Here is a 23,471-nt window from a genome sequence, read left to right on the forward strand (position 1 = left end):
GGTGCATCCCCGATCGGCCTCTAATAAGTAAGTCCTGCAAGGAAGTCATGATGAAAACACGTTGTCTTACTCCTCCACTGCCCGTGATAGATTTCTCTCACCCTCAGCTGATGGCTGGTGCCGCTTGCTGATGCCTCCTCAGATTAAAAATATGGGGGTCTTAATCTTGGTTTCTCCCAGAAAGTAGAACCTGAGGCAAAGCTTGTATGCTGATATTTTGGGGGGAAATAAGGGACTGGGAAAAGGAGGAAATGCCAATACCAGAGTGAGTTGTTGACTTGGCACGTGGGTCCACGTTGCCCCATAGGGTATATAACCCTCGTATTTGCAGGTTGCACGTTCGTGATGCACTTGAGAAGCCCTAGAACGGAACACGCGATTGATACATATGCAACTGATTAAGGGGTAGGGTTAGGGGGTGTGAGGAGGAGGATACTGTACAGCTCCTTGTACTGTTCAGATGTGCTCACGCACCCCTTTAAGTCCAGTCTGTCACAGAGACTTCTGGGTTGTGACGTGCCACCATCTCTGCAGAAGTTTTTGTACACGGGAGCAAGTTACAGTCTCTGCTGCTGCATAAAGGCGTGATTCAGGAACACCTTACTCCCCTGCTGCCATAATAGGTCTCCCTCAGCCTTGGCCAGCACGTCGGTGGGTCCGAGTTGCTTGCCCCACTTCATCCTCGAGGGTCTGAGCCCCTCATTTGTTTATCTCTGTTGAGCCTTGGTGGCTCCAGAGCCAGGCTGTAACTGGGAAACACCACATCTGGGAGTGGTGGTGAGAGGGACCAATTCTGCTTCCACCCCCAGATTCCTAGGACCAAGTGTGACGGCTGTGGAGGACATAGCACCATATATAGGCCGTTTCACGTGTATCACACTCTGAAGGACAGTGCTCCAACACTGCAGAATTTTAACCCTGAGCTGCTAGAATAGCTAACGCTTTAATAGACAATTCCATCGTTCTGTTAAGCTGTCTGCTTCTGGACATCGGGGTATATGGAAGAACCGGTGGATCGGGTGATTGATTACCTTTCTGTTGTTGTAACTCCTTTGCTATGAAATGGGCCCGTAAGTCTGAGGTAGTAGTGTTGGGTAGGGTCTCGTGGAAGTAAAGCAGGCACTGTACAAGCCCTGAAAGGACGGTGCTGGCAGAGGTCCTGAGGATAGAGGAGGAAATCCAGCGTCCAGTGGAGATGTCAGTTCCAGCTGGGCCGAATCATGCCCACCGTAGTAGCAGGGTCCGACGTAGTCGACTAGCTGCCACGTCTGCTCGGGGAACGGTCCCGATTTCATCGTCCCTTCTCAACTGCTGACAGGGTGGACACTCAGCAGTGCCAGTGGTTCCCTCGCCTCGGTGAAAGGGAGTCCCTGCTGGTGGACCCGTACACATCCTTCAGACCCGCGCTGTCGCCCCTCTTTCCATGGGCCTCTTCCGGAAGCACCACGATGGCCCAGGAGAGACACTTGTTGGTATGCACAGGATAAATCATTGTGTTTATCTAGTGCCTCTGAGGCATTAACATAAGACAGAGATCCCCCCACATTGTGCACACTTCCTAGGCCCATTTATATGCCTCTTTTCCAAAATTTCTTCTCTCAGCATTTTTAATCTTGCCCTTCCGAGCCCCTAAGCAATTAGCCAGGCCATTCACTACTTCTCAGGAGCCTGTGTCTGTCTGTACTTCATGCCCTTTCTCCCTCTGTTTAAGTAGACGGCCAAGTAAACTGCCTACAGCTCTGCCTGCTGCAATTGTTTCCCTTTACTGCTCTGCCTCAGGATTGTCCTTAATCAAGCACCACCCTCAGCTACCCACCCTCCCCCCACCACCACCAAATGAGGAATTGAAGGGGTAATATTGGTGTGATGTACCAGGACCGTCAGGGACATCTATGTAATTTACCTACGCCCTTTGGTCTTGTTCAGGCCTGGTTCCAAACAGACCGTTCCATCACATAATAGGTTGCCACCGTACCTGCCCAACCTTGTGACTTGGTAGACTTGACCCTTTTCATTTTGGGCATGTCTGATTGCATCAGTCTCCTGATGTCCCGTGGGCAGGTCCTCCGTCTTTACTAGGGCTGCTAGCACACCAGGAGCACACGTGGTTCCTTGCCATGGAGGGCATAGCCTCGCTTCAGCGCCCTAGGGCTCTGTGTTGCAGTTCTTTCCCTGCCTTTGTCTCCCATGGAGACCCCCGGTTCCATCAGACGTGCTGGGTCACATAGCCTGTGCAATAGGGCAGCTCGCACCACAGCCTGGACCCTGCAACCGAGGCTTCTTTTGCCCTGGATTCCACTCAAAACTGAGCATTGAGATTATTCCATTAACAGGTCAGAGCAGAATTCCCAGATGCAGCAGGTGTTTCCTCCAACAGATAGAATCCTACCTGTTGCTTTGCCCCTTCTTAGTGCCAGGGAATGCAAGGTACAGCAACTTGTTCTTTACCGTAGAGGGGACATCCCAGAGAGCCTCAGGCCATCGGACCTATTATAACTTTTCGAATGTGGCTGACCCAGAATTTTCATGGCATACATTTGACTTCCCAGGGTGTCCAGAATACTTGCCATTTTCTGTTCACCAAATCTTATTTGTATGATGTCATCAGTTTACTACACTAACATGATGTTCTGTGGATAGCAAGTCCTTTTGGACTCTGGGACAGAACAGAAAAGTTAACAGCCTCGGGACATGAAATACAAGCTGCTGTCCTTCCCACCATAAAAGCCAGTTACGTTTTATCCTCCTTACTAATGGGAATTGAAAAGAACACATTGCGGGGGAGGGGGGAGAGAAGAACCCTCAGACCAGATCAATACCCATATGCCAAATGGTAGAGGATGTGTTGATCTGTTCCAGTCAAGGACCTACATCTTGCACGACAGCTAAGATTAAAGCCACCACTCGAGTTAAGTTTACAGTAGTCCACTGTTGGCTGTCTCGATCCATCTCACTGAAGAAGGCCCATAGATTCGTTGAATGCAAATGTAGTGGAAACTATCCCTCCTGCCTGCTGTAATTTTGATGACTACCTCTGCATTTTCCCTTGGTGTGCAGCATTGTTTCTATTTATTATCTTGTCCCAGGGGTAGGGGATAGAATTGTCAGGGGCTCCCACTTGGCCCTTCCCACCATAATGGTTCTGAGAAGATTTTGGAGGTCACCAGCTGCTTTGTCAAAGCTCTGAAAGCAAGTAACGGAAGCCAGCAGACTCTACAATCTTTACCGTTGCCCCCGATGTAATAGTTCGTGTTCCACCACTGCCTCACCACCCCATCTCTACCAATCAAAGGCTGTAGTCCTTCTCGCCATTTTACTAATGAGGGACCCTGTTGCAGAATCTCATTCTGTGTGTCTAATCTCTAGGGCCAGTCTCAGTATTGTGTCCTAGCCAGGGTTACCTCCAGAAATCGGCCTGAGACGTGAGCTCATTGACCGTCTATTTTGAGGTGTGGTCCCAGGGAACAGAAGGAGGCAGTTAATGCCAAGTGTCTATAATTAAGCTGGTCACCACTGTGGGCAACTGAGGCTTGACTGTGCTAGAACCTTCTGAAGAGCCATGTACAATACACTGCAAAATTGTCTTGTCAAGGGACTGAAGGGGGAGCTTTTACTCACCAGCTCCTGTGCTCCATTAGTCACTGGATTAAGTGGGGTGTTAATTTCTCACACGTAAGTGCCACACACCCCAGCATCCAGGAAGCCCACAGTGGGAAGCAGGAGCTGCGTGGCGCAGCTGGTTGCTGTAATAACGAAGTAAAAGTGGGCCGAGGGGACAGGGGCCTGGGCACAGGACATGGTACCATTTGTCTTTAGGTTTTGGCTTTGCTGAGTTTCAGGGGGCAATGAGAAAAATCCCACTCAACATCCTGTTACACAAGCACAAGTGATCTTACATTATACTGGAAGTTGTTTGTTATCCTGTGTACTTGAGATCAAAAGTCACCAGTAACAGCACCAATACCTCATTTTATTTGCTGTTTGTATTGTTACTGCAAAAAAGAACCATGGTTTTGGTAATCGCAAACTCCTTAGCCTGAGATTCTGTTTATAGTCTTTCTAATAGGATAAAGAGCTGAATTGGTCTTTTTCTGAACCAAGTTCTTAGTAAAGCTTGGATACAGTTAAATTTTTAATCCAAATGATTTTTTAAAACTCAAATCTACATATAAATATATTGCTAATTTCTTTCATGCTCATCTAGTCCAAATGGAACTGCCTTTTTTTATATTTTTGTCTGGTTACTAAATATTTTGGAACTCTTGTTTTTTAGAAGTTCCATTTCATATTTGAATCAATGCTTCCTTTTTTAGTAAGATTTAAGGTTCTATTTTTAACTGAGCTATTTTTAGTGAGATACTAGTAAGTAGCTATTTGTAATGTTGAATTCTAGAGTTTTAGAGTGGAACATAGTTTTTTCTGTTTCATTTTTTTAATGTTTATTTTTGAGAGAAAGCGAGTGCGCGCATGAGTGAGCAGGAGTGGGGGAGGGGCAGAGAGCGAGGGAGACACAGAATCTGAAGCGGGCTCCAGGCTCTGAGCTGTCAGCACAGAGCCCGATGCAGGGCTCGAACCCACAGACCGCAAAATCAGTTCCTGAGCCAAAGTTGGATGCTTAACTGACTGAGCCACCAAGGTGCCCCTAAAGTGAAACATAGTTTTCTTATATTTAGAAAAAGCCCTTAAAATATTTCTTGTGAACTGGAAACTTTTCATCCACTTAAATGACTTTTAAACGGGTTTAATTTAGTAACATAAAACATGAGAGCTATGGGCTGAAGAAACAAATTGTACTGTTACCGTATTTATTTACAGATAAGATTGTTTATGTAGTCATCTATAGAAGGTGTTTACAAACATAATTAAAAAGCTGAAAAAAAAAGTGGGTTGGCAATTGCATTTCATGATATCCCATGCAGAGGGCAGCAGAGAGCTTAGCTATTGTTTTCTCTTTCCCATAATATGGCTTTCCTGGCCTAATTTCCAATTGCTGGTTATTCTTCCAGACAAAAGTAAGTGAAAACAAATAATATCTAGACCCAAAAAAAAGTAATGATTATTCTTCAGCTGTAATTAATCTAAATTCCGGAATTCTGATTTCACATGAAAAGGAGGAAAAAAGGTAAGTAGCCTTTTTCTATACAAGGGAAGGAATGTTATCTTTCTCTTTACCTTCTTCATATTTTAGGAAAGAAAGCATTGAAGGCTGCCTACAGGCAGGAGAACAGAGCTTATAATTATAACTGGTCTGTAGAAACCTGTATTCTCATTAAAAACTGATATCTGTTACAAAGCTGCATTATTATTTCTAGAAAACTCAGTTTTTAAGTTTATAAATTCCAGATTTTCCACACAAAGAAAAGACACTTAACCAATCTGTGCTTCAGTTATGTGATATGTAGTATTTATAAATCATACTTTGGGCGCCTGGGTGGCTCAGTCGGTTAAGCATCTGACTTCAGCTCAGGTCATGATCTCACAGTCCATGAGTTCGAGCCCCGCATCGGGCTCTGTGCTGAAAGCTCGGAGCCTGGAGCCTGCTTCAGATTCTGTGTCTCCCTTTCTCTGACCCTCCCCCATGCATGCTCTGTCTCTCTCTGTCTCAAAAATAAAGAAACATTTAAAAAAAAATTTTTTTTAAATCATACTTTAAATAAGATCCTAATAACATTATGAAACAGTTGAAATAGGATCTCTTCTAAAACTTAAGCAACTGGAACTATTTTGCTGTCTTTTTACTTGCCTGCCTTGTTATAAAAAGGCTCTAAGGCAAATAATGTCTCAATTGTTTTATGATTTCCTTCTCTGTAAAATGTTGACATTTATATCACAAACATTGCCTGGGACTAGTTGCCCAGCTCCCAGAGGACGACCAGTTCCGGCCTCACATGCAGTGTGTACCACACGTGTGCTCGTGGCAGGACATTTCCAGTCTCACCTGGAAAGTGGGTGACAGGAGCTGCGAGACCAGTTTCAAGCCTGTCCAGCCATTGATTAACTCTGCAACTTTGGGCAAGTTTCGAAACTGTCAGAGTCCCGGCTTCCTCCATCTGTAAAATGGTGCTCATAACACATACTTCATAAAGCTGGCGAGGTAAGATTGTGCAGGAAACTCCTGGCACGGAGTAAGGACACAAGTTTCCCTTCTCTTTTTTCACTGCCGTTCAGCAGTTTTCCTCCTAAGAAAACTGAGGAGGATGAGTCAATGATCTCAAAGGACCTTTTCAGCCCTCTGATTTCGGGGAGCATTGTTACAGTCCAGAGTCTCTCTGGCTCATCACTTGGCGCGTGTCGAACATCTCGTGTTCATTGTTGCTTTTTTAGATGCTATCTACAGTTGTCTAAGTTATATTTAGATCACAACCCTGAACATTCGAAATGAAACAAAGATTTTAGAGTTGGTGAGCTGGGATTTTTGTGCTGTGACTGTCACCGTTAACTCCCATTTGGCTCCTGAAGGCTTTCTATTTTTACATTTATGAGACTTCTCCCTTTGTATCTTGGGTCCTCAGCTGCAGGAGAGAAATGAGAGGAATCTCTTCTCGTTATCTTGGCCTTACCTCTGTCCGAACTAGACAGAAAAACAGTGGAGAAAGATGTCAGGGAAGAGACCATGAGATCACCCTCGCAGCTTCTTTCCTAACTGCCAGCTGTGTGCAAGCCCCATATCCCCTTATGAGGCTCAGTGACCACCAAGTTTTGGCCTCGCTTGCATCATTTTTGGGCCAACGTAGCCAACGAAACCAGACTGCTGGGTTCTAGCCTGGCCCCTCTCTAGCTCTGAGAGCTTGAGCAGGTGCGTGTTGCCCACGATCGCTCGGTGTTCCACTTTCATGCTGCACGGTGCTGTCTGCACAGCCGCTCCCGAGGCCAGCTACGTCACCCACACGCGTGATCAGGGGGTCAGGTGACGAAGGGTAGGCGGCGAAATATTCGCAGTCACCATTAGTTTTTTAAAAAGGCTCAGAGCCAAAAGATGAATTACCCTCATCTTGAACACAAATTACATTGGTGTTTGCAGAGAGAAAAGCAGCACCGAGGCCTCCTGCAGCCCTTCGTGGGTTGTTTTCTGCAGATTGTCATCATACGTGGTCTGTGCCCACTATTTCTTCTGCTCTCTTCACTCTTCAGCCTCTGTAATTGATCTCCTGTCCTCAGCCCACTGAACCAGCACACTCGAGGTCCTCATTAAACACGTCAGTACCAAATCCATGAGTCTTTTCTTAACCTTTTTGCTCAATGAACACCTTTTCGTCTGCTGGCATCTTGTTATGTTTCTTTTCTGCTGACTTTTCCTTTTGCAAAAGTCTTCTTCCCTTGGCATTTCTCCAAAGTTGGATCCTTGGGCCCTTGTTCTTTTTGTCCAGATTTTTTCTCCCAAGCATCTCATTCACCCATAGCTTCCACTCTGATCCCTGTGCATGTGACTCCCCAGGCTAAATCTGCCCTCTGGCCTCTTCCAAGTCCTTGTCCAGCAGTTCCAAGTCCTAGCTCAGTTTTTTCATTTCTTGCCCCACCTCAGACTCAGATCTAAAATGAAAGTCTGAATTCTCTTTCAGAGCTCATTCTTCCTCATTTCTTTATATGCATTAACTGTTACCCCTCCTAACTTTAAAATTGTAGGCACCTCGGACTTGTGCGACATACCCTTTTCCTTTCCCACTGTCCCTGCCTTAGTGCCAAGTTCTTGATACTGGATCGTGCTTTTTGCATTATGTGTCCAGTCACCTTTCAAAGCCTCTGAAACGCCAGCTTACAATTTAACTTTCGGTATCTGTCACCTACTCAGTAAAATCCTCTGCTCATCCCTGTTTACCCACAGCCCGTGACCACAGTCTGGGTGCTCACTCCTTCATGCTCTTTTGGGAAAGCCTTGCACTTTTCCCTCACCTGGACCTGGGAAGAACGTAACATGGCCTTCCAGGCACCACTCAAATAACACCTTACAGCCTCTCCCGTAGCATCTTTCCCAGCCCCCTCCCCCCCCCCGGAAAACTGCCAGAAGTGGTTCTCCTGAACTCCTGTGGCACCTACCGGCTAACTGTGCCACTTCGGAATTTTCGCAGGCTTTTGTTACTTATCTCTTTGTGTGGGCTAGCTTTACATAATGGTCTGCTAGTACTTCAGAGCAGATGTGAAACCTACTTTTTGTATCCCCCACATAGTCTAAAATAGTGCCTTCCACATAGATTTCTCAGACTTCTCTCGTCCTAATAAATCCTAAGAATAGAATTTTTTTTTTTTTTTTTTTTTGCAAATCACTGGCATCATCTTCATAGTAGCATCTAGTTAAGATAAAATCCTACCTTTCAAGATAGAATACAGTGCTTTCTGTTGAGGAAGAAAATCTTCTTAGCACACCTACCAAACCATCATAAGCAGTGCTTTTTCCCAGAGGAAAGGATTTCGACTACAAAGTTGGAGACTGTCACTGGCACGTGACTTAGGGCAAGTTAATTCACCTCTGCGAATCTCCTTGCTCTGTAAGGTGCAAGACATTTTAAGTAGCTCTCGTGAGTTTTTTAAATTTCCTTAAATGTTTATTTCTGAGAAAGAGAAAGACAGAGTGTGAGCAGGGGAGGGGCAGAGAGAGAGGGAGACACAGAATCTGAAGCAGGATCCAGGCTCTGAGGTGCCAGCACAGAGCCCGGTGTGGGGCTCGAACTCATGAACCAGGAGAACATGACCTGAGCCGAAGTCTGACGCTTAACCCCTGAGCCACCCAGGTTCCCCAGTCTTGTGATTCTTTTAGGACTATATCAAGATCAGTTAATTCAGAATAGAGAAGGACCCTGCTATTAGAACGAAATCACCTTTTTTTTTTGTATTTATGTTAGAAAACATGTTACACAGATACAAAGTTTTTAAAACATAACAGAAAAAAAATATCTGCCTCCAAGTCTGAGAAATGCTGAACTTTAACATCTTAGGTGGCCCAGTTCTTTTTACCCATCGCCCTGTGGAAGAGTTACGTTAGGAATGGAATGAACTGAAGTGTGCTCACTGCCAGTCTTAACAAAAAATGGTGGCAACTGGTGGAAAAGCTTCATCTCACAGTTTTGAATATGCCTGCACTAAAAGGACCCTGCATAGTCAGGCTTTTCTTTGGTATATGCACTTAACTCTGAATTACAGTTTTCTTACTTGAAGTCGTCAAGTTGTCCATACTGAATTCCTTTCTAGGAAATAGGGTTTACAGGAAAAGTATCCCTGTCTGTGGCTAAGTCCTAGAGTAGGTAACGTAGATCAGCAATTAGTTGCCCTTCCGGAATGCTTTTTAAATCAGGAAAAGCCTTCCATTAACCCAGTTTCCTTGAACCTTCCCGTCTTACTGGAGAAATTCCCAACCTCTTAGAAAGCTCTCTCCTGCGCAGAGAAAAGGGAGAAGCCTAGGTGCGCCCAGCAGTCAGTTAACTGGGGTCACGTGGCCGTAGGTGCCCGCCCACCGGAGCCGGTCCGCGGTGGGCCCCGCCCCCGGAGCCTGGAGGTCCGGGCGCCTGCTCGGTGCCGCTGGCAGAAGCAGTCGTCTCCACCGCCGGGACGGGCCTGGGCAGATGGCTGCCGGGGGGTGCCGAGCGCTCGGAGGACCAGCCTGTGTGCCGGAGTAGGGCTTTGCAGTAGGGCTCGCTCACATGTGGATTAACTCCAGAGGCTTTAGGGGATACTTGGGAAAGCATGGTGGCTCATGATGAGATTGGAGGTCTCCTGCCTATTAAAAGGACTATCCGAGTCCTGGATGTTAATAATCAGTCCTTCAGAGAACAAGAGGTAAGACCGAAAGAAAACTTAAGCCAGAGAAATGTTTTCTGATTCCACGGAACTTTTAAGATTTTTAACGATATGATTTTAAACTTAACTTTTAATCTGAGTGTTGAAATACGTGATTTTTATGCAAGTGGGAAATGCGTCTGGCTCTATGGCTTAAGTTTAGAAACTACCGTGCGGATAGGTTTAGATGCAGCACAGCTTGAGTGTGCACAAATTTCTACAGAAAGAAAAAGATTGTGAGTGTGCACGCTGCTAAATTTGGTTAAATTGGTCGCTTTTCTGATGCTTAACACATTGTTCTTTTTAACTTGCAGTTAGATTACCTAGTCTGAGGAACTGCTTTATAGGGTAAAAGGAAAATAAGAATCCCTTCCTTGCAAGTTCACACTCGTGAACAAATTGCAACCAAAATGCTATCAGACCTAGTGCTTATTTTTCTTTTTCTTTCCACATCTAATAAATTTGTTGTGTGCGGTTTTTTGTTTTGTTTTTTGGTTTTTTTTTTTAGAAAGAAAAATACGTTAGAACATTTAGACCATTGAATCATTACTTAGGTACTTCTCCCGTCTTAGCTTTAATCATCTAAAGTCACTGCGGTTTTTAAAAGTCTTTATGAACATTTATCAAAATAAATCATGATTTTCGTGCCATTTTATTTAATTTTGACAATTGATTTAATCTTATATGGATATTCTATTTATACTGGTTACTACAATATGTATACTGTATGGCATATATACTGTCTTCTCACTTACGTGATAGAAATAGTGTTCCTGGGGGCGCCTGGGTGGCTCAGTCGGTTGGCGGTCGTACTCTTGATCTCAGCTCAGGGCTTGCTCTCAGGGTGATGAGTTCAAGGCTAGCTTTGGACTCCACACTGGGTGTGGAGCCTACTTTAAAAAAAAAAAAGAAAGAAAGAAAGAAAGAAAGAAAAGAAATACTGTTCCTGTACTCAATTAACTATATACTACTTCTTTTTTTTTTTTTTTTTTTTTAATGAGCAGCAGGCAGAAGTTTATTCTAGCCTAAGATAAGATCACAAAGTAAGAATAGTATGAAAGCTCTCTTTACAGAGAGGGGGCATTCCAAAGCGATGCCCCAGTTGACTATATACTTCTTGTCTCAATTGTGGTGATAGTTTGTGGCTGTGTACTTCTATCAGAACTTACCAAATTATACATTTTAAATATGTGCAGTTTATTGTGTACCTCAGTAAAGCTGTGTCTCATGCATACACCTTGTGGTAGTTAAAATAGCTGCCCACTTCAGGAATTGTGCTTTTGTTTGGTGTACTTTCAGCTTTGGTGTTTGTTATGGTTTTGGTTTTCGCTTTTATGTTTCGGTTTTCTCAAAATGTGTAAGCATTTCCTTTGAGTAGAGCAAGTCCTACAGGGTCATTAGTGTAAATACTGAAACTGATGGTATTTCGGACCATCAAGAACTAGCCTTTTTTGTTGGTATCAGACACTGGCCATGTTACTGGCACACCTTTATTCCAAAGATGAAAAACAACAGGAGTGTTGTCAGGTTTTTAGTACTAGCAATAACAGCCTTAAATAAATGATTAAATTTGACTAAAAAAAATTTCTATTACTAAGTAGAAAGGGAAGAAATCCTATGTGATCATAACTCTTTTATCTTTTTATAAATAATTTTTTCTTTTCAGTTTTCTTATTTTAAAGCTCTTGCCAAATAGAGGAAAAGGTTATTCATCCAGTAAACCAAACAAATAAACCCAGATTTAATACTTTTTTTTTCTTTTTAACTATGGTTTTGTTTTTTTGTTTTTTTTAAGTAAGTGTGCCCAGTGTGGGGCTGGAACTCACAACCCCAAGATCAAGAGTCACACGCTCTACCGACTGAGCCAGCCAGGCGCCCCATACTGTGTTTTTTTTTAAGTGCCTTGATTTGGTTGACGGTGGAAGAGACCTTTCTATCCTATCCTCTTTTGTGACATCATTAGTAGAAAAAAACTTCCTCCAAAAAAAAAAAAAAAAAAGACTGAGTTCACAACAGAATTTTTCTATGTTTTTGCTTTTATATGCAAGATACATCTCAGTAAGAGACTTCAAATCCATCTTAACAATTTTCTGTTTACAACTGGGTTATTAAAATAAATTGATTAAAAACTCAGTGTAAGAGTAGATATCCTAAAATAAAAGAATGCATGCAATTGCCTGGCTAAACTAGATAGTCTGGTTAAAACCTAACCTAAATAAACAACATAAATTTATGTTTGAGGGATTGGGGTATTTTTCCATTTCAGTGAACTTTGGCCCTGGTGAGAGGTTGGCTCCAGTAGAAAGCTCTTGAGTGTATAAAACTTGTTGGTATTCCTTGTTTATTCGCGTAGATTTTCAGATTGTCTTTTGAGGAGGGTGCATAGTTTCCCCATCTGCACTCATTCTTTAAGCTTTTTGTATTCACTGTAACACTGTCAACAAACAGCACTCCAGAACAAAAATAACAGCAGTGACGAAACCATGATGTAAGCCTTATTTTGAGTGATGGTAAGAAAGGTAAGACCCTACCCTCTCTTCCTTCATCACCTCCGAACACTGGGCCTGCTTTCTGTGTGTGCAGAGTGGCGCACGTGGGTGTAATACCAGTTCTCGAAAAACTTGGTCTTTGAAATAGTTTTGTGACAGTGCACATGTTTAGGTTCTTAATAACCAAACCAAGATCATTAAAATGGTTCATCTGGACCTCTAAAGAAAAACTCCTTTTGGTTATAGCTTACATAGGCCAAATCCTATGTTTCTAAAAGGGAGGTTTTTGTCCAAGCCTTCAGGGTGACCCTATAACATAATAGAGGAAGGTCTAATCCATATCACTTTTCCACAAAAGTTTTCTGTATATTTTTCTCAAATACTGTATGTGTATCCTAGAACCAGAAGTGAGCCATATTCAGCGTTACGACTTTACGTTTCAGCTACACTTTATAAGTTACTAAAATTTTTCATACTCTTGAAATACGTATGTTAAAAGTTTGTGTTGTGTCTCCTAAATATTTATCATCTATGTCCTTTTAGTAAGGCAGTAAGGCCTTTACTTTTGGATCCCCAGAAACATGTGTGAAAAGTACAGAGGTGTCCTCCCCTCCCCGCCCCCCACACCCCAACCCATATTTCCTGATTTAGTGCTGTACTTACAGGGACGTTTGAAGAGTCTCCTACTTGAGTGACTGAGCTAGCCTGCACTCTTACCAAGACATTTTAGATGAGGTAAACTCAGGAGACTACCATATCCTCTGAAGATGTCACATCGATGGCCTTCTGAAGGGCTGCAGAACATACTTAACCAGCACATACTGCTTCTGCGCATTAATAACTTGCCACCCTAAATAGACCACGTAAAAAAAATCTATATCAATTTCAGAAAGATGCTTTAGATATATCTACATTTAATTATCTGAATCTAAATTCTGTAGTTTAAACCTTAAATACCACATAATTTTGAGTTCCTAGGAAATTAACAGTTGAACATAACTGATCCTATAAAGAAAAGGATTTTTTATCATTACCTTGATGTTGTGTAATAAAATAGACACCAAAAATCTTTTCCTCCCATCCGAACTAACTCTTCTTTCCAAATTCATTGGGAAGATCACCTTCCAAAGACGCTTTAAATTGAAATTAAATATTTTGTGACTTAGCAGAAAGTCAACTTTGTTCTGCTTTAAACGGGGAAGAGGAATTAACCTCTGTTTCCAAGAAGGAACAGAACTTTCTGACAGCTGCTTTGTTTCTAGTTACCATTGGCCTGTCTTACTTTGTGAGGAGGTAATTATATCTCTGTTCAAACAGAAGACTCTTTGTGCCGTCTTCACTAAATGGAAAGGAATGCCTCGTGCAGGACCTTCTGTCGTGCATGTGTCACTTGAGTCTTGCACAGATGTGCGTTGGAAAGGCGTTCGCACATGTCCTTGGCCTCACAGTGCGTCTGTCATTTTCCTACATATCTTGAAGGTTTCATTTTTAGTGCATTTAACATTTGCACGTGAGTGGTTTTGTATTCAAAGTTTTACTTTAGGATTAATCCTTTTGGTGGGGGAGGGTCGGTTTACAACACTACCTCTTACGTCCTTCAAAGACCTGCTCTGATTCTCTCCACAGCCTCCTCACTCCGTAAGTCACGCTCCCTTCTGGTACGTGTGTACCTGTGCGTGGGTAGCTGCGGGTGTATACCTGCGGGAGCTGGCTCAGGTCTCCTTGCCTCACTGAATATTCAAATCATTGAAGCTTCTTTCTGGAGGATTTTGACTCTTTCTGCCATTTTGTTCTTCATTTATACTAAGGGAATTATTTTTACTCCATTTTCTGACCCCTTACTTTAGTCATATCAAAGAATTTTTAGAAAGAATTTTCATCTGCCCTGTTTAAATGCTAATTTTTAAGTGTTGTCTTTATCTTTAATTTTAATTTTATTTTCAAGTGTGTATTTAATCGTATGTCCTTCTGAACTGTCAGCAGAGTTATTTTGTCAAGTGTGCCACAATTGTCAAAAGCACCAAATACCAACAAATAATTACACCCCTCAGACATGAAAAAGCTAGAGCTGTGGTATGATCTGATGTCCTTTATTTCAGTACCTGTATGAGTCACCTGATGGTATGCCTCCATTTTCCTAGAAGTAAAGTGAGAGTAATACAAGCTGTAAAAAGCCTTGAGATCCTTGAATATCAAGTGATGTTTGCTAACCTATTACAAACAATACATGTAGAACAATAAGTATTTCTTCTAAAATTGTATATATTTTTCCTTTAAGTGAATAAATTGTTTGAGAGAGAACCTAATTATTCCAAAATCCCAGTGTTTGTGTACTAAGTGGAAATATTTCTCAGAATGTTAGTAATAGCAGAAATTTCATGTGTTCCAGGCCCCGTTCAAGCCATTTAAACATATCTTACTTACTCTTCGTAACAACTCTGGGAGAGAAGGTCTAACATGAGCCCCATTTTACAGATAAGAGAACTGAGGCCCAGGATATTCCCTAGCAAGTGCCAGAGCAGGCTTTGGACCCAGTCCATCTGATTCCAGAGCCCGAGTGCCCTCCTAACCACTGTCCTGCCTCTGCTTGAATACAGGGACACTCTGCCTTCAGAATTGACCCTTTCCAGGGCAGAGATGTTTATTTAGAAGCTGATCCCTAACTGAAGTATTTAAGAATGAAATGATACAGTGTCTGGGATTTGCTTTAAAATAGGTGAAGCAAACTCTTACATCGAAAACTGTTGAAGCTGAGTGATAAGCACGTGGGACCGTTATGCTGCTTTTCAGTTTTGTGTATATTTGAAATTTTTCATAATAATCAGGCACTTTTTTTTTTCAACATTTTTATTTATTTTTTGGGACAGAGAGAGACAGAGCACGAATGGGGGAGGGGCAGAGAGAGAGGGAGACACAGAATCAGAAACAGGCTCCAGGCTCTGAGCCATCAGCCCAGAGCCTGACACGGGGCTGGAACTCACGGACCGCGAGATCGTGACCTGGCTGAAGTCGGACGCTTAACCGACTGCGCCACCCAGGCGCCCCTAGGCACTTTTTAAAAGTGACTAAATGAATTAAACTAAAAAGTTCTATGGGATTCTGGAATCTAATTCATTTTAGTTTTCTTTTGTTAATGATAATATTCTGTTCTCAAAGTGATACTCACCTGGCCTTTCTCATGCCCTTTATTTTTTTCATAATTTACTGTTACTCATTAGTGTTCTTAGCATTTTAACAATAGAGGACAACATTCAGGACACGCCTGGGTGGCTCAGCCAGTTGAGCGTCCAGCTCTTGATTTCGGCTCAGGTCATGATCCCAGAGTCATGGGATTGAGCCCCACGCAGACTCCATGCGGAGTATGGAGTCTGCTTGAGATTCTGTCTCCCTCTGCCCTTCTCTTATGCACACTCACACACACACATGCTCTCTCGCGCTCTCTAAAATAAAATAATAAACTTTAAAAAGACTACATTCATTTCCAGAGTTCCATATTGCTGCGTTTTATAATGTACAAATACTGGTTTTTTGAGAGTGTTCGACTTTGTCCAAACTTGTTGGAAACCATTATACCTGAACACACATTTAGCGTAACCTGTTTTTGTTTTTACAGGAGCCAAGCAATAAAAGAGTTCGACCTCTCGCCCGGGTCACATCCTTGGCAAACTTGATCTCTCCTGTAAGAAATGGAGCAGTCCGACGCTTTGGTCAAACAATTCAGGTAAGCAGGGGTGGGGCTAGGAGGTGAGTAACGTAGGAAGGGGGCTTTTCAGAGAAGCCTAAATTTGTGTTTTCCTTTGAGTTGTACAAACAGTTTTACACGATTATATTTAAACATACATTTTTTTAACATGCTGATAAGGAATATTTTTACCAGAACAGTATTTACATAACCTCATTATATTAAGTTACATCTCATATCACAGCAGAGTCTTAAATAGTTTTTATCCCCAAGAGGTAATTCTGACGGATAATATTTTAGAATGATAGATTGAAGCTTGGGCAGATAATTGTTTTATGCATTGAGAAATCTCAGAACTTTGTTTTTAATTTGTCTTTCCAATTTTTTTTTTTTTAAAAAGAAGAGAATAATTACTATCTCCTTTAAATCTTCTCTTTTGTTCACCTCTTTTTTTTTTTGTTTCTTTACTTTTAAGTCATTTACCCTTCGTGGTGACAGCAGATCCCCGGCTTCTGCCCAGAAGTCATCGAGCAGATCAACAGCCCCCACACCTTCCAAAAGGAGAAGCAGTGTGCTGTGGTCCGAGATGCTGGACGTCAGCATGAAGGAGTCTTTAACTACCAAAGAAATCAAACGTCAGGAGGTGAGCTAGCATTCAACTAAGAAATCCGTCTCATACTAAAAAATCGTCTTTTTTTTAAACGTAGGTTTTCAGAAGAATAGCAAACTAATGCCTAAGGCAAACTCAGCTTGCATTTTTATATTTGAGTGCTAATTCATAACACATGCTGAGCAGGAACACTGTAATGGGTGGTGGTCATCAAAGTTAACTCTGATGGGGTCAAGTTCTAAAGCGTGTGGCAACCACTTAATGGAGATTCCATTCTGAATTCTGGTTTTCAGATTGAGTCCCTTTAAAGAGCGCTATTCATAACATCAGTTAAATAATCCATGATAAGTATCAATTGTATATAATTTTCCTTTCTCGAAGGAATGACCTACAGTGTTTGCTGGATTTTTTTTTTTTTTTTTTTTTTTTTTTAGGCAATATATGAAATGTCCCGAGGTGAACAGGATTTAATTGAGGATCTCAAGCTTGCAAGAAAGGTCAGTAAATAACTTTTTATCATGTGCTCTAGTTTTAAAAAACTTTATTTAACAAATTATAAAGGATAAAACCTTCTTCTATAGTTTCACATCTCTTCAAATATGAATATCAGTAGAGCCTGTTTGAGTATTAACATATACTTTAGTTTCTTTGATGTGTAATAAATGAAATCCACGCTAGCTTTTATGTAGTCAGTCATGCTTGTGTTCAAGAAGGTCTCTCATCATGTTTTATTTGCTTGATCGCTTTGCATGACCCACTTTTCCCCCTCTGATAGGCCTACCATGACCCCATGTTAAAGCTGTCTATTATGTCAGAGGAGGAACTCACCCAGATATTTGGTGATTTGGACGCTTACATACCTCTCCATGAAGGTAAGATACGCCATTGAATTCTCATTGGTATCTGAACAGCATTAGCAGAAGTTGTTTCGAATCTGAACTTCTAACTTAGCGTGGAGTTATTTTTTTAAATGAGCGTATTATTGGTATCTCTGCCTTTTTCCACTTCAGATCTGTTGGCAAGAATAGCAGAAGCAACGAAACCTGGTGGAACAGTGGAGCAGATCGGTCACGTTCTTGTGAACTGGGTATGAAGTGAGCTGCTGACACCAGATAGTTTTTACATATATGCCATACTCCTCATCTGTGGCGAATACCAGGTCCATTGGGTCCACTGACTGAATTCAGAAGACAGATATACAAGGCATTAAAACTGAACAAAATTAGATAGCTGTAGGAAGTTAACAGTCTTGGCTTAAAAAGAGACTTCATGACTGATACGGGTTTGTTTGTTTTAAAAATATGATCCTCTTTGGGCACAGATCCCACATTACGTGTTTTACTGTTTCAGTTAGCGGTTGAGTGCCTGCCAGATGACAGGTGCTATTGTAGGAGGGACCATGGGGGGTTCCGTGAGGAGAGACATCTCTACACTTACACTCTAGTGAGAGGACAGTCGGGAGCACGAGCAGTCCCAAGGCTGGTGGTGACAGTGGTAGAGGGACCCGCGGTGCCCTGGGAAAATGGAAGACTAGCATCCAGCCGAGGCTGGGAGAAGGCAGAGATCGTCGGTCTCCAGTTGGATTTAGCCGAACTGTAGGGAAATTAGGAAAGGATACTCTGATGTTGGCCCGGGATCCCATCCCACCCCTGTTACATCTGCAGGGAGGGCCTCACCGCTTATTAAAACTTTCAAGAATTAGCTATAAGACTTGTGTTGTTTTCACAGGCTTACTGATGGCCTAAATCACAACAGGAACTTACCGTACTGTGTTTTCGCTTCCTCTCCTTCAGTTGCCGGGCCTGAATGCCTACAAAGGCTACTGTAGTAACCAGTTGGCGGCCAAAGTTCTTCTTGATCAGAAGAAACAGGACCCGAGAGTCCAAGACTTCCTCCAGCGGTGTCTTGAGTCTCCCTTCAGTCGAAAACTAGATCTTTGGAGCTTCCTAGATATTCCTCGAAGCCGCCTGGTCAAATACCCTTTGCTATTAAAAGAAATTCTTAGACACACTCCAAAAGACCACCCTGATGTTCAGCTTCTGGAGGAAGCTGTAAGTCCAGTAGAAGATTCTTAACACTTTTCAAGTTTATACGTTAACTTGCCTTGGAAAGGTATATACAGTGGTGCTGTCAGACGTCACGCGTATTGCCACATGGTGAAACGTTCTAGTCTTCTGGGCACCCAGGACGTTAGTACGCTAAGCAATAGAGAGATGTGTAATGCATTTTATAGTTATGTTTCAGGTAAAAGACTGGATTCTAATATCTGAGCCCTCCCACTAGCTAGCTGTGTGACTTTGGGCGGGTCACGCAGTTTGGCTGAGGCTGTTTCATCTGTAAAATGCAGGGACTAACTGAATGATCGGATTTCTAGAGGCCATTCAAGCTTTATCCTGTCGTTTTAATATGTTTTAGGCCTGTAAGGAAACAGTTAAGTTAATGTGCTGAAAATGCTTCCTTGATTTCTTGATAATTTTTAGATACTGATAATACAAGGAGTTCTCTCTGATATCAACTTGAAGAAAGGCGAATCGGAATGCCAGTATTACATTGACAAACTGGAGTATCTGGACGAAAAGCAGAAGGACCCTAGAATTGAAGCAAGCAAAGTGCTGCTGTGCCACGGGGAACTGAAGAATAAAAGTGGACATGTGAGTGTGTTTGCACACTAACACGAAGTGAGCGATTACCTTTATCTTCCTGCCGTATTTCATTTCTTCTGTGTAAATTATGAAGCAGGTTTGTAAAATTCATCACACAACGAAAGGTTACTGGTGTTTATTTTACGTTAACAGCTGTGGTAAAGCAGACTTTGGTTTCTGTTGTGACAGACTGACTTCAAATAAATGCCTTGGTGGAGAATGCTTAATAGTTGATTCTTTAGTTCTGAAGCATAAATCAACTTGTTTGCCTAGGGGTTCCTTTGGGAATGATTACCAGTTTCCTAATAAAAGCGCATGCCCTTCAGAAAAATTTTTGAAGACTTCACAATGATGGAAGGAGCTGTTAGCACTACTGAACAACTTTCTACGGCAGAGGGAATGAAAGCAAACTTATTTTTTATTTTTTATTTTTATTTTTATTTATTATATATTTTTTTTAATTTTTTTTTCAACGTTTATTTATTTTTGGGACAGAGAGAGACAGAGCATGAACGGGGGAGGGTCAGAGAGAGAGGGAGACACAGAATCGGAAACAGGCTCCAGGCTCTGAGCCATCAGCCCAGAGCCTGACGCGGGGCTCGAACTCACGGACCGCGAGATCGTGACCTGGCTGAAGTCGGACGCTTAACCGACTGCGCCACCCAGGCGCCCCTCAAACTTATTTTTTAAATATTGATTATAAAAGCGCCTGCTAGAACCAAGGATAAGCCTGGTGTGGTGTTTTTGTTCCGTCACGTGCTTTTCGGAAAGAAGCCCTTTTTTTTTCAGTTTATATTCTGATTCCAGGTAGTCAGCCCGCGGTGTATATCGGCTTCAGGTGCACAGTGCAGTGATTCCACAACTTCCTGCATCACCCGGGGCTCATCACGGGTGCCTTCCTGAATTCCCATCCACCCCACCCCAGGAAGCCCAGTTCATGAGCTGAGGTTCTTTTCAGAAAAAGTCGAAGCCCGACCTGTCTGATTTCTGTCGTGACGCCTGACTGTTCTATAAAGGCTTACGGTTGTGCGGGACGAGGTAGAACCACTGGCACTTTCACCGCTTGCATTTTCCATCCTCACTTTGTTAGGAAACCGTGGTGCGCGGTACTGGTGTCTCCAGTCACGTTCCTGCCGGTGGGTCTCCGCAGTGCGTGGCGTTTACTCAGCTGCGGCCTAATCTGATGTTACCCGCTGATAAAGATGGGTTCATACCGCGTGAGGTTCGAGCAGCTCTCCGCGTAGGACGTGCAGAGCCTAGCAGGCGCTGCGTTAGGAGGTCGTTGGTAGGGCGATGGTAGTCCGTGAATTTGATGAAATTAGTAATGTCGAAGCAAGACATTTCCATGGTGGGTTTCAGGCACTTCAGATCACCGAGTTCCACGCTGAGGAAGTATTCGTTTCTTGTTTCTCCAGAAACTGCACATATTCCTGTTTCAAGACATCTTGGTTTTGACGCGGCCTGTTACACGAAATGAGCGTCACTCTTACCAGGTTTATCGGCAGCCGATCCCCGTCCAAGAGCTGGTCTTGGAAGACCTGCAGGATGGAGACGTGCGAATGGGAGGGTCCTTTCGAGGGGCTTTCGGCAACTCAGACAAAGGTACAGATGCAGAGTCTCAAGCCGTGTAAATACACGTAAGCTCAGAGCCTACGTGAATTGAGTTGTGGTCTCTAAGAATTCTGTCCCTGCACGAAACGTCTGAAATGAGGCGGATTCCCTTTTCCTGTGCCTGGTCCCAGCGCCGAGCGGGGCACCGTGCTGCTCCCGCGCCAGCCAGCACGTCTGAGAAGTCGTGTGTGGGCCTCTCGTGAAGTGTCCGCCTGACACACATGCACGTGACGGAGCCGCTAGCACCCGTGTGAAAACGTATGATTTTGTTCCCAGTCAACTTCTTAAAAGGCTTATTTACGTTTCTTATTCTTCCAGCTAAAAATATCTTTCGAGTTCGCTTCCAAGACCCGTGTCCGGGCCAGTCCCACACCCTGCAGGCCAACGACGTGTTCCACAAGCAGCAGTGGTTCAACTGCATCCGCACCGCCATCGCGCCCTTCCAGCCGGCCGCCGGCGCACCCCAGCCGCCCGCAGAGGGTGAGGAGAACACCCCCGCCGCCGCCGGGACCGCCGCGCTCCAGAGAAGGGCGTCCGTGGCCTCCGGTGTGACTCAGGTGGAAGTCGGCGGAGACGCTCCAGAGTGTGGCTCCCCGGGGCGCGCGCCAGATGACACGAAGGGTGCGAGAGCTCAGCAGACACGGTCCGGCTTCCGGAAGGCGAGGGACACAGCCCCATTCGGTGGCAAACGGAAAGAGACTTTGGTATAAAGGAAGTTCTGTGTATTCACTGGTGGAGAGACTGTTTATTTATAAATGTGTACAGTTTTTTTTCGTGTAATGTGAGCGTGGGAGCGTCGCAGGGCTACAACTTACGACCGGTCCTAGCATTTTCTGTGTTTTTGGTTGGTTTTGGTTGTTGTTCCTTTTTTTTTTTTTTTTTTTAATGGCAGCTAAAGATATACGCAGATTACTGTTAAACTGTAGCCCCCCCCCCTTTTTTTTAAAGATGTTTTCCTCAGATTATTTAGAACATGCAAGCCTGGTATTTTTAATCAAATGAAATATTTATGAAATGGATTTTCTCTTTATTCTGCATTCATCGTGACTTTCTAATACCAACCAATTGTGATATTTACAATATTTGCTAAAACCTAAAGTTTTGCAAATATGGGATTTTACCAGTGTTTCTTTGATAAACTTTACATGCAACTAAAATCTATGTGGAAAATGTTTGTAATATTTCAGAACTTAACACTGAAACATAAATTCCTTGGAAAACAAACCATAAGACTTAATTAAGTTTTCCATTGTATCAACTGGAATGCTTTATATTTGTTTTTCACTGCACATTCCTCATTTTTCATCCATTTAAACTGCCAAATACTTAATTTTTTTTAATTTGTAAAGTAGTTTTTAGTATTTGCTTTGATTTTTTTTTTTTTTTACTTCAATGCTTTTGCCTTTTCAATTGGCATGTCTTTAAAGTATTCTTCCTCTTTGATTAAAAATGTGTGTGTATGTGTGTGTGTGTGTGTGTATATATATATATACATATATATATCTTTTTTTTAAATCAGTGACTTTACCAAGTGAAACCAAGCCATACTGTTTTTGAGCCAATTAAGAAAATTGCAGTTTTTTAAAGTGTAGCATTCAGAGTGGAGACCACACATGAAATGACTCCGTATATACTGAAAGAAAACTGCCATAAGGATTTTGTTAAAAGTTTTAGTGTTGTCTGAAAAGCAAGAGGGAAGGCAACTGACCGGTAATAAGTTTAAAAAAAAAAAAAAGGGTCTAAGAGAGTAGTTTTGTCTTAAAGTAAAAATGTCTGGTTGTTCCAGAACATGAAAGGAGATAGTAAAAGCTAAACTCGAGGGTGTGTAGTAAGTTGTAGAAGGCTTGGGGGAAGTGAATTTAATTTGCCTTGGTTTACGGGTTTGAGAAGAAGCAATGAAATGTGTGAACATTTGACCATATCAGATCAGTTCTGGTGGATTTATTCATAAGAGGGAAAACGACTGATGGATCTTTTACTGTAAAATGTTTCTTGTTCAGATGAGGCCATAGTCTTTAAGCCCTGTGTCATGGCAGATTTCTAATGGTGATCAGTTCCAGTAAATGTTGACTATTATGTGAACTATATCTGGCCAGTGGAAATGAAAATTGAAAAAGACTGTAAATAGATAATCCAAATGATGTCTCTGTATAAATGAATTATACAATTAAAAACAAAAAGCACACACACAATCACCTTCAGAGGTTTCTTGGCTGGTGGATGTTGGGGGATATTTGCCAGGAAATGCTGGTACAGCAAAGAGATAATGGCAAGCCTCACAAAAGTTTCCAAAAATCGTATATAACCAAACCTTTGCAATGCACTGGGGAGTAAGGGAAAAATTGAATTATAAGGTCAAATTTTGTGCATCTTCTTAAACCATTTAGAATGCAGTGTAATCAGAAATAGCTGTTGGATTGAAGATAGGTGGACATCTGGCCACTTTCTGGATATAATAGTAAAGCTAATAGCAAAGCATCCTGATGCATTTCAGATTTTGTCTTTTTTAAAGAATTTTTTTTTAATGTTTATTTTTGACAGAGATGGTGTGAGCAGGTGAGGGGCAGCGAGGGAGACACAGCTGATTCAGATTTTAATTTAAGCATCTCAGGTTTCTAACTCTGGAAATGCAAAGTCAAAAATATAGGTTACACCAACAGTCATGATCT

General features: G+C 42.6%; 1 protein-coding gene across 2 annotated transcripts in view; it reads left to right on the forward strand.

Moving 5' to 3' along the window:
* NET1 (neuroepithelial cell transforming 1) overlaps nucleotides 1–22,994 on the forward strand; it is a 60,545-nt gene extending 37,551 nt beyond the window's left edge. The window contains exons 1-10 of one of the 2 annotated variants that reach the window (XM_047864930.1): nucleotides 9,496–9,768; nucleotides 15,871–15,978; nucleotides 16,415–16,582; nucleotides 16,984–17,046; nucleotides 17,325–17,421; nucleotides 17,560–17,636; nucleotides 18,343–18,600; nucleotides 19,030–19,200; nucleotides 20,607–20,793; nucleotides 21,121–22,994. In XM_047864930.1, the coding sequence (XP_047720886.1) occupies nucleotides 9,676–9,768; nucleotides 15,871–15,978; nucleotides 16,415–16,582; nucleotides 16,984–17,046; nucleotides 17,325–17,421; nucleotides 17,560–17,636; nucleotides 18,343–18,600; nucleotides 19,030–19,200; nucleotides 20,607–20,793; nucleotides 21,121–21,512 (1,614 nt within the window). In that variant the 5' untranslated portion in view covers nucleotides 9,496–9,675 and the 3' untranslated portion in view covers nucleotides 21,513–22,994. Of the gene's footprint in view, nucleotides 1–9,495; nucleotides 9,769–15,870; nucleotides 15,979–16,414; nucleotides 16,583–16,983; nucleotides 17,047–17,324; nucleotides 17,422–17,559; nucleotides 17,637–18,342; nucleotides 18,601–19,029; nucleotides 19,201–20,606; nucleotides 20,794–21,120 lie in introns of those variants that run through there. The other variant, XM_047864929.1, reaches the window with a different exon arrangement.
* The last annotated feature ends 477 nt before the right edge of the window (nucleotides 22,995–23,471 follow it).

The sequence above is a fragment of the Prionailurus viverrinus genome, chromosome B4, assembly GCF_022837055.1.
Source record: "Prionailurus viverrinus isolate Anna chromosome B4, UM_Priviv_1.0, whole genome shotgun sequence".
In the NCBI taxonomy this organism is placed as follows: Eukaryota; Metazoa; Chordata; class Mammalia; order Carnivora; family Felidae; genus Prionailurus; species Prionailurus viverrinus.